Source organism: Pipra filicauda, unplaced genomic scaffold (genome assembly GCF_003945595.2).
Source record: "Pipra filicauda isolate LSUMZ 115617 unplaced genomic scaffold, ASM394559v2 scaffold389_size666192_pilon, whole genome shotgun sequence".
Lineage (NCBI taxonomy): Eukaryota > Metazoa > Chordata > Aves > Passeriformes > Pipridae > Pipra > Pipra filicauda.
In genome coordinates, this window is record NW_024104519.1 from 195,478 (window position 1) to 206,445 (window position 10,968).

At 45.3% G+C, this 10,968-nt stretch overlaps 1 protein-coding gene across 2 annotated transcripts in view; it reads right to left on the bottom strand.

Moving 5' to 3' along the window:
* ARSJ (arylsulfatase family member J) overlaps nt 1–10,366 on the bottom strand; it is a 32,847-nt gene extending 22,481 nt beyond the window's left edge. For both annotated transcript variants that reach the window (XR_005564919.1, XM_027716817.2), the window contains exon 1: nt 9,726–10,366. Coding sequence is in view for 1 of the 2 variants with exons in the window: in XM_027716817.2 (XP_027572618.1) it covers nt 9,726–10,084 (359 nt within the window). In the remaining variant the exon portion in view is untranslated. The remainder of the gene's footprint in view (nt 1–9,725) is intronic.
* Nucleotides 10,367–10,968: the final 602 nt, after the last annotated feature.

Here is a 10,968-nt window from a genome sequence, read left to right on the forward strand (position 1 = left end):
CCGCAGTCGGACAGAGAACATCTGCTTCCCCAAAAACACCTTGTTCCCATCTCAGCTGGCAAACCCCAGCGTAACAAACTTCCCTGCACTGCTAGGACAAGCTGGCAGCAGCAGAGAACTACGTTCCAGGGCTGGTAGTAAATCAGTGGAGCACCGTTTGGTTTGAATAAAGGGTGAACTTGAAAGGAGAATAATCTTGCCTATACATCATATCACGTCACATATCATATCCTCTCATATCTAATTAGAAATCCCTGAACTCTATCCAACTGCCTTGGCTTTGTTTTCTTTTCCAAACACTCTTAGGAGCAACGCAAACTTCATAAAGTTCCTTCTTCTCCCTGTTAGTATCACTTTTTCTCTTCCAGTTTTAAAATAAAATACTGATGGAAAGCTACAGGGTACAAATCAAGTATTTATTAGAAAATCTTCTTTGACAACAGGTTTTTAAACTGTCTTAAAATATTGTCAGAACTGTGAATGTAGTATTATCTATGAAACCCTGCAAAGTGTATTTTACTACTGTGATCAACTCTAATTAATCCAGCCTTAAAATACACTGATAAGGCAAGTATAAATATTCTTTCCTTATGGATACAAAAGCTTTGTGCACACCAGTAACTGATTAACAGGAACATAAATTCTCATGGCATCTGAAAGATACATCAAGGCTGCTCAGTCAAAAATTACCTGAAGAATTAGAGAACTAAAGGACAGGGTGAGACAATTCTTTCTCAAGGAAAAGACTTGGTTTGGCTCTTCCTCTGCTTGATGCCAGAAGCAGGATAAAAGGAAAATGAAGAGAATGGATTTAGGTCTGGGCAGCCAAACTGATTGGCCTTGAAAGCAGAGAGAGGACTCTGAAAGGACATCCTGGTGGGCTGGTGTCCAGGAAGAGGTTTGGGAGGCTCCAAGGGTTTAAAACTAATTCTGGAACGACCTGAAAGGCTTGAATGTTTTCTGGGGATCATGTGAGAGAGGTCAAAGAGGCATCGTGAAGGATGGGAGGGAAGTGTTGCACAGAGAACCAGTATTACCGTGGATATAATAATTTCCAGTGGTTTTCCCGGAGAAGGACGGGACATTGTGGAAGGAACCGGCGACCGGGCCAAGTTAATAAATGGTCTCATCTTCTAAATCACAGGCCTACCTGCCTCTGACCCCAAACACATTTATTATGAAGATCAGTACTTTGTTGAGCAGCAGAAATGCCCCAAAAGCTTCCCCCCCCAAACTGAAAGGACGTGAAATAATTTCATACAGAAATGTGTCACTCTGATTTTTTCTTTTAAGATGTCTCAGGCTGCAGCTTGTTTATTAAGAAAAACAAAGCAGAATAGCCCACCAACTTAATTTTGCCTTACCTAAGCTGAGTCACCACGGATAATGGTAGCAAAATACATGCTTTTGCTCCTGAAGTGAGAGGGTATGATTCAGTTACAAAGCTGAGTAACAAGAGTAATCTTGACATTACAGCTTTTCAGATTCAAAAGCACTTTAAAGACTCAAAAAGAAAAGCTACATCTACAGATATATATATAAAAAAAAAGCCATTAAATCAGTTTACTGGTGAAGATAATGCAGTGTGGGAGATAACAGCTGGAATTCAGGCTGTTAAACTCCAGTGCACTTCCAGGTCACGTTTGGTAGGAGTAGGCAGAGCACCAAAAGGATGCTGAAGGAACTCACTTGGCTCATCATGTACTTCTTCAAGGGGAGAAACAACACCGAAGTAAGTTGTTCCTTCCTTCTCCACCTGGAATTTTATTGTTGCACATCAGAACCATAAAATAAGTTAAGATTCAAGACTTAAGCAGAGTGCAAATCAGAATTGTCTTGGAGTGATGGTGGTAAAGTACATACAAAAGTCAAAACTTTCAGCTTTAAGAGAAATCAGCCAGAAAACTAGAAGAGCTTCCTCTGAAGGCTCCTGAAAAAAGGCCCATGGAACACTTAAGGAAGGGGCTGCTATTATGCTGTGGTCATTAACAGACTCACTAATTACACCACTTGGCCCTTAAAAAGAAAGAAAATTTCAATACTAAATATAAAGAAGTTCATGAAACAGGTTTCTTTACTAAAATTCACTATCTGGTACAGTTAGGGAATTCCCTAATAGTCAAGATTCCAATTTCTTGAATACTTGGCAATATTTTTTCATTTCCAGGAGGAAACAAACAATAAGAGAGAGTTTATAAAGTCAGCACATCCCTGCTGTGTAATATAAGTTGGCAGGAATTCAGGAAGCTCCAGGGGTCCCCTGCAACCCGGTTTTCTATGACTTTATCAACTGTGATACACGACAACTGAAACTAAGTAGATAAAATGTGATGGTAAATATTGTTTTGACAAAGTTTATTGGATTCAGAGAGGCACAATTTGTGAGGCACCAGTGTGTCTATTAAAGTATATTTAGTCTAAAGATACTACACTGCTTCTCCCTACCCTGAGACTAATTTTCTCCCCTCCCTCCAGCTTCACATTTTCCTCAAATTATAGCGTTTCTTCATATTTGTAATTTTCTCCCTCTTCAAAACAGAAGGGAACTCATTTCTCATGAGAGCTTATTGTCACAGAGCTTGCCTCCACAGCAGTACCTTGGTACCCACTTGTGTTCTATAAATGCTAAGAAAAATTACATAATGTTATCTCGTAATGGTGCAAAATTCTCTTTCAGGGAAGAAATGTTTTAAAATGCACAAATGAAGATAAAAGCAGGGCGAGTGGGAAAACGGACACGAGAGATTTATCTAGAAAGCAGCTAATATTCTGATAAATGGATGTATTGGAATTAAAATGTGCTCCAAAAAGCTGAATTAATATTTCAATTAAAAAAAAACAACCCAAAAAAAGTAAAAAGGAAAACTAAAATAAAAGCCAGAGTAATGTAGTTAGAATGTTGCATTTACACGACATTGAGAAAGCTGCCATGGCACAAATGTCCTCACATTAATCAGGTGTTTAACTGCAAGCAAAGTAAGGACTCAGTTTGGTTTCTATATAGGAATTTTCTGCCCCAATGTTGAAAGGAAACATTGTGGGGCTGCAACATACCTATAATATTAATAATGTCTACTTTAATGCTTATCTAATACAGTCTCTGCAGACATGCATTTAGGAAGATAATTTTGTATTTGAAGCGTATTAAAATGTATATAATTATCCCAGATTTGTTTTCCAGCTCTGGCAACATCCTGTCCCTCCAACCTAGAGCTTGCTAACACGTTGATAAGAGCCTGAATTAATAAGCAGGTGATAGCTGACACCACTAATTAACATATTACAGCTGCAGTTGAGCTAGAACACTGAAACATGCTTAATTTCCTTCTTATTATGAGCCAGCAGGTACAAAGAAGTTCCCTATTGAAAATTTTTCGACTTCATCACAGACCACAAAGCCATTTTAGTCCGACCTCAATGGTTAAAACACCTTTTATATTAATCCTTTAAATTTGTTACCCATTAGGCTTGTCTCGGTTTCTTTCTGAACTCTTCATCTTTCACTCCAGCCTCCCCATTTACATTGAATTCACCAGCCTGGTGTTTTAAGTAAGAAAACCAATAAATTGGGCAGCTTTGATAAAAAGACTACTCATACAGAGAAAGCAAACACATCCTACACAGATCACTCACACAGGAACAATGTTCCCTTGCCTTGTGCTGTTTATATTAATGGAATAAAGGAAGGCTGGTGAAATTACCCCCTTCATTCTGAACCAGACATTCTAGAACTGAGCCAACTCACTCCAAGATAGAAAATCTGACTAGGAATCAAGGCAAAACAAGGCATCTCACAGATGCCTAATCAATCTCACAGATTGATTTAAAACCCAAGGTGCAGAAAACTCAAACCCAGAAGTCAGAGACACAAAAATTATGAAAACAACCCCCTGGGTCTGGTATTATCACCCACAAAGGTATCATAGAAAGAAAGTAGACAGATTATTCCCTTCTTCTAACCTTTAGGTCATAAATCTGGAAAATCTTCCTGTGAAATGTATAGCATTTAAATGAAAAACATTAATTTAATTTGTTCCATTTAATTTGGTCTAAATGAAAGCGAAGCCCATCTTTTTATTTCCCGTTTTATTTTCAGACACCCATCTCAGTTTCCCCATCTTGATTCACTTACAGGGCCTCACGAAGGAAGAGCAACAGTGAAAAGGGAGAGTTGAATAGCAGTCCAGAGCTACCACTCGTCCAAATATTCAAATTATTGTTACAGGTAGCAAGGTGCATCAAGTACAAAACAAATGCTGAAGGGAACAATTCAGCTGAACGAACTAAATTCCTTAATTATTTTAAGCCTAACTTTTCCACGGAATATAATTTCTCTTTTACAGTTTAAAACCCACAACAAAACCAAACCACAGGATAAAAGTCTGTACCTTAAACTCCTCAGAGTTCATTTACAATCACAGATTTTCTAAATTTATTTCCAAATGCTGCTTTAACTTCCTGCACTGTGTATAATTTGGACAGGGAAAACCAAAAGTCAGATTCCCCAACAGAGTTACTTTTAGCTGTCAGCTCACACTATGGTTGTCCTATGCAATGGATCTAAACCATCAAACAAGGTTCTTAAATGCTGCCAGGAAGTGATGCAAGAAAAAGTTACCACAACCTGTGCTACACTTTGCTACTTCCTCCACCTTGTATTTGTCTGCAAGGAGTTTCCTTTCCAGCTCTCTCCTCCACGTGCTCCTTTGCACATTAATAATTACAGAGATGTGGACAGACTTCTCACAGAGCAGCTCACTACCTGGACCTAATTTTCTGTTGGATGAGAGCACAGAGGCAGAACAAAACAAGGAAAGGAAGTTCTTGCATCTAATTATTTGTTCTCTGTGCATGCAGCACGTACATGTATGTATGGACAGTGTCATCCCAAGTGAAAGACAGAAGATGAACATGGAAAAAGATACCTCAACATCTTTGGCAGCAGTCCCACCCACGGTCCTGAAAGAAGTCAGCAGCAATAAACAATGACATACTGCAAGAGTTATGAGGCCTGGGGGAGGAAATCTTGAAAAATTCCGGAGAAAAGAGGATATGGAAAACAGGAATTTCTAGAAGAAAACTAAAGCACAACTTTCACACGGTGCTTTCTCAGAGTGAACGCTGAAATCACTCCTAGCATTTAATACTCCATCATGCACACTGTCCCTCAGAATGCCTTCTGCAGTTAATCTGTACTTCAAATGAGCCACAGATGGATCCGAGCTGGAAGAGACACCATCCAGTCCAACCCTTTTCCCCAAGACAGATCCAACTACATTATGTCATTCCTGACATATTTGTCTTGCCTGTTCTTAATGACTGCTGATGAGGAAACAGCAATTTCCCAAATCCGGCTATTCCAGTGTTTCACAACCTTTAGGCTTGCAAGTTTTCCCTGTTATCTAACGTGGAGTTTTCCCTACTCCAGAAAGCCCCTCATTTCTGGTGCCACCCATCACGACACTGCACACACAGCTTTTAAAATACTGGAGATTTACCCCGTGCCTTCTCATTATTCTCTTCTTTAGACTAAACAACTCCATTTCTTCTGATCTTTACCCCACAGTTATCTCCCCGAGATATCAGATCACCCTTCTCTGGACACTCTCCAACGTTGCTCTTGGAGAATGATGCCCAAGTTTGGGCATAAGTGCTCCAGCTGTGGAGCAGAAGGGCTGCCTCACAAACCTACCAGGCTCCCCCGTTCTCACAAACTCATCTGATGTTTGCCTTTTTTGTAGCTGTGTGACATGTTGACCTCATATTCAGTGCATGATTCACTACAATTCCAGCTACTTTTCTAAAGAAACGCTGTGTAAGGAGGTGCTCACCATCCTCAGCTTGTAAAGGTTCAGCAGAGTATCTTCTGTTTACCACTGCTGGCTTTAATTCTGCTTTTTTCCCCAGGCTATTTCTCTAATTTGCCAAGATGATGCTTGATATCACCACGGTCCCTTCATGCTGGCAGGCCCTCCCACATTTCTGGTGTATTTAATCCGAACGTTTTATTTCATCATCCCGGTTCTTAATGGAAACACTGATCAGAGTTAAACTCAGGACCAATGACTGCCAGGACTCTTTACTCCAGAGCAGATAAAGTATCAGATCACCTCCAGGTACTTGGGGCTGATATTGTGCAGCCCTCATATTTCCCTAACTGCAGAAGAGGGAATACGTATAATGGAGTGTTACATACATTTCCCAGCATCCCATCAAGGCTCCGAGACCCTTCATTCCAGCTCGGAGCACAGCAGGTAACTTCCCAGTCACGCACCACTGTGCTGGATCCTTCCCAGAGCAACGGCAGGTTGGACCACTGTGCACCCAGGAGGCAGGGGAAGAGGAGGCTTACCAAGAACTCTGATCCCCCAGAGTAACACACAGAACTATTTATACTAAATTAACACTCAGATTATGCTTACTGATTCTACAATCTGTCTGCTTTGGATGAGCAAATATCTCACTTTATTCCAGGGGAAAAAAGGATTTATTTCCCCAGACTTTCAACATTTCCTCAACACCTTCCGTCTCCACATTCCATCCATTGTGCAAAGCTCGTTCCTGAGATTCGTGTAGGGCTTCCACGACTCATAAAAGGGAGTTCAGATTCCTCAGTGCCCTGGAACTCCAGCTGTCCATTGGCCCCTACAAAGAGTGATCCCTATTCCTGAGGAACCTTCCTGTGGCCCACAGGGATTCCAGTGCCTCTAACTGTCCTAAGGTTACATGTCTGATGGTCAGCAGAAAACTGGGAGCTTAGAGGAGAAAGGAGGTGTCTGCTGCCTACAAAATGCCAAAAACATTTATGGCATATTATCTCTAGATTCTTTCTTATCAGTCAGGGTTAATTCTCAAATTCCTTTGCTAAATTAAGTACTGCTCCAGCAAATACCACTGCACTGCATAATGCCCTCTGTGGAATTGGGGTACCTACCCCAACAGATGTTCATCATAGTCTTTGTCTCACAGGAATACTTGTCCTGTTGGTCATAAACCTACAGAATTTCTTAAAACTGCCTCACTATGCTTCAATAATTCTTCACTTAAAAAGGAGATGGCTCTCTGTGTGGGTGTCCTTGGGTATCTATCCCCTCCTTTTTCCTAGCAGGGAGAACTTGAAGATTTGAAGTCTCAGGCATTATTTTTATGTTCTTCTATGTAAATGACAGTAACATAAACAATGGAAATGTGTTTATTTTTTCACTTCTTTCATGGATGAGCTCAAAGGTAGTCTTAGAGTTAAGCTGTGTTCTGCTTAAATTTAGTTTTTGAGGCACACCTGTTACTTACAAGGGGAAAACAACCACAAAAAATACTGTATCACACAAAACAATTCCTCTGGAGGACAATTTATGTTCAATCATACCCTCTGGGAGAAATAAAAAAAGAAAAAAAGCCAAACATGCCTAGAGCCTTTCTACAATTAATCAGAGGTCAGTAACCTCCTGAGTACACACAGGCCACTGCCCTGCTCAAACCAGCACGAGGGATGAGAAGGCGAACAGAGGGAAGAAGTAGTGATCAGGATGACAAGTTCACCCACTGTGGTCCAGCACAGACAGGAAAAGGAGCTAATTCTGCCTCTTCCTTTTAACATGTCACTCCCAGCCTCCTTCCCTGTGCTCATTCACACACAGGACAATCACCAAAGGAAGAGTCTCTTTACCTACACAAGCCTCAGAGGAACTGCCTGGAGACCTAACAGCACTTGTCCTGGATTAGAAGTTTCCAAGTCCTAGCATTTTAAATAAGGTACCTCTACTGAGAAAGCACTAAAAGCAGTTATCAGAAGCATTTATCTTCAGTCAGAATGGAAACAGTATTCTCTGAGTCTGCCTTGTGAATACTCTCCCCAGCCTATTAACCCCTCGCCAATCCCTCCCTGATTTCTCAGTCATGCGAGGCAGTTCTTTCTCTCTGCCGCTCCTTTTTCCCTGGAGTAGAACAACATAAAAAAACCCCAAAACTCTCTAAGGGCTTTAGAACAGCAGACTAAGAAAATAAAACCCAAGTATAAGCAAATTTCTTTTTTCCTATAAAAGGTTCCAAACCCAAAGTAGGCAGATTTGCAGAACCATTTCCGCCCGGCGAGCCGATGGAAAGAACGGGGTTCCTCAGAACTCGCTTACCTTTTACCATATTTAGAGAAGGATCAAAATAGTTAAACTGACTGACTGCTACTCTTGACTTTCATTCTTTTTCGTGTTTAGACAACCTCTGCAGCCTCCAAGAGCCAGAACAGCACCCTGGTTCCCCTGGAACCCGGTCATCCCATCGCTCCAGCTGCTGCGTGAGTCATTCCAGTGCAGCATGACATTCCCTTTGTAAAGCACTGGTTCCCAAACCACGCTCCTCAGAAAGCTGGCTGGCTACGTGCTGCTGGCGGAGCTCCTGGCTCCCAGCGGCTGCACGCCTTTGAAGACAACAGCTAAACGCTGTCCTCTTACACGTTTCCCTTGTAAGCTGCTGCTTTAAGTTGCCGTTTCCCTTGTAAGCTGCTGCTTTAAGTTGCCGCAGGGCAACTGTGCTCTCTCGTGAATGACTGAGGAGGTGTCTCGAAATAACTTCTGAGACACGGTCTGCGCAAAGAAAAAAAACAGCCCAAACAAAAACCCGTGTGGAATTCTTGCATTCTTGCTCTAGATAACATTGTCAGCTCTTCATGCAAATCTCCCTGGTCCAGCAAGTCTGGGAACTAGACCGAGACTGGGAATTATCTCCAGCTCTACCATATGGAGATGCAAGAGACCAGGCCAGTTGCTTGTTTTATTTAACATGTGTTTCTTTTACCAGTAATATTAACATTGCCTTGTTCCTGTTTATGCTCTAAGAAAGGAGAAAATAAACTTTTTTTTCCTCTCATTATGTTTTGCTCTTTTAAGAGTTCCCTGCTCCTGTCAAAAGGAGTTAAGCTAAACAGAAACAAGGCAGTTTTGTTCCAGAGTAAATGGGTCCACACTTGGAGCTATTTGGAAATTGTTCCTGCAGTTCAAATGCATACACTCCCCCCGTTAATCCTCATTAACCTTCTAATGTAAGAAGGCCTTGAGGTTGGGTAGTTGATTATTTAGTTAACAGACCACAATAAACACGATTTGATGGATACCAATCCACGGCTTTCACCATTTAGGTCAGGCACCTATTTCAGTGGCTTAAGAGAAAAGTTTCTAATGGTTTGCAAAGTGACAAGAGGGATGCTGCAGCTATGAGGATGCCGAGAGGGAGCCCGGGTTCCCTGTGCTCCTCCACACGTGACACACTGGGGAACCACCTCATAAATTCAGGATAACCCTTGGAGAGAGACCCGTGATGTAACTGCAGCGAACACAGAGGAGAAAAGGCAAGGCTGGCAGATCCCTGAGACGACTCCTCCTCTAAGTGCCTCGGAAATCACCCAGCCAAGCGAAGCTGATCGCTCCCCAGCCATAGCAACGTTAACTTGACAAGTAGCACGTATGTTAGTGATGCTGTAACCATGAACGTGCTCCAGCGCTCTGCGGGGCAGCTCGCAGTGCTGAACCCTCCTGCCTCGCTGAGACAGCTTTATTTGGCTATTTCAAACGTATTAGAAGTCCGTTTCATTGAAGGTTTTTAAGCGAACCAGAGGGGCTCCTCTCTGCCCACAGGATATCCCAGAGGTGAACCGCCCAGGGTCACCCATTCTCCTTCCGACAGGGACAGCGTTTAGGCTGGAGAGGTGAATGATGAAGTAGTAGCAAACTTACTTTCCAGTGATCAATTGGCTTCTGGATGGCGTGCACATGGGCTGGACATAGTAGTTCTCCAGTTTGACCCCTTCGGCAGCCAGCTTGTCCAGCGTGGGCGTCCTGATCTCGGACCCGTGGTACCCCACGTCCCTGAACCCCTGATCGTCCGCCAGGATGAAGATGATGTGCGGCTGCGAGCGGGGGGCGCCGGCCCCGGGCTCCTCTGCCAGCGGGGTCCCGCCGGGGCCGGCGCGGCGGCTGCCCCAGGCCAGGTAGCCGCAGGTGAGGAGGCTGAGCAGGGACAGCCCGGCCAGCACCGCCGCCACCATCCTGCCCGGGCAGGGGCGGCGCGGCCAGCGGCGCCCACCGCGGGCCATCCACCGCGGCGGGACGGGAGGAAAACAGCAGCGAGAAGGAAACAAACCAACAAAATCCCAACAAAGCCGGGCGGCCTCGGGGGCGGGCAGCGCCCGTCAGGGGTCCCGCCGCCCGGGGGACATCGCAGTCACCCCAACTTGGGCAACTTCAGCCGCTGGAGCCCGTGCCGGAGCCGGGCGGGTGGGCAGGGCCCCGCCGGGGGTCACAGCACCCTCGGCCCGCCCCCGGCCCCGCGCCGGGGCGCCGCTGCCAGCCCGTCCCGGGGCCGGTGCCCATGGCGGGGCGAGCCGGGGCGCCCCGGGACGGGACGGCACCGGGATGGGATGGGACGGGTCGGGACGTGCCGCCCCCCGCCCGCCCCCGCCGGCGCTGCCGGCCCCAGCCGCTCCCTCCGCCCTCCTCCTCCTCCTCCCTCCCCTCGCCCCCGCCCCCGGGGGCTCCCGGCCCCGCCGGAGGACAGGGACACCCCGGGCCCAGCGGAGGACGCGGGTACTCCGGCTCCGGAGCGCCCACAGCCCCTGCCCGCCCCTTCCGAAACCCTGGCTCCTGCCCCTGCCCGCCCCGTCCGCAACTTCTTTCTCCCCTTCCCTCTCCTCCCCTCTCCCCGCACCTCCTCCTCTTCTCTCGCCCGCCCCCCGCATCCCAGAGGAGAGCCCCCCTACCCCGCCCCGCCAGCCGCCCCCCAGAGCGAGGTGGTCCTACACCCTCTCCCCCCCCCCAAATATTGATCGGTTTAAGTGTCTCTGACATGGCCACAAACATCTGGAAGGTATGAACGTACCGGATTTGTTTGCAGCCACAAAACGGCCCCAAATCCCAAACTCTCCAATTCTGGCGGGGCTGTGGCAAACGCCAGGAATGCGCCTTTGCAGAATACAACAAT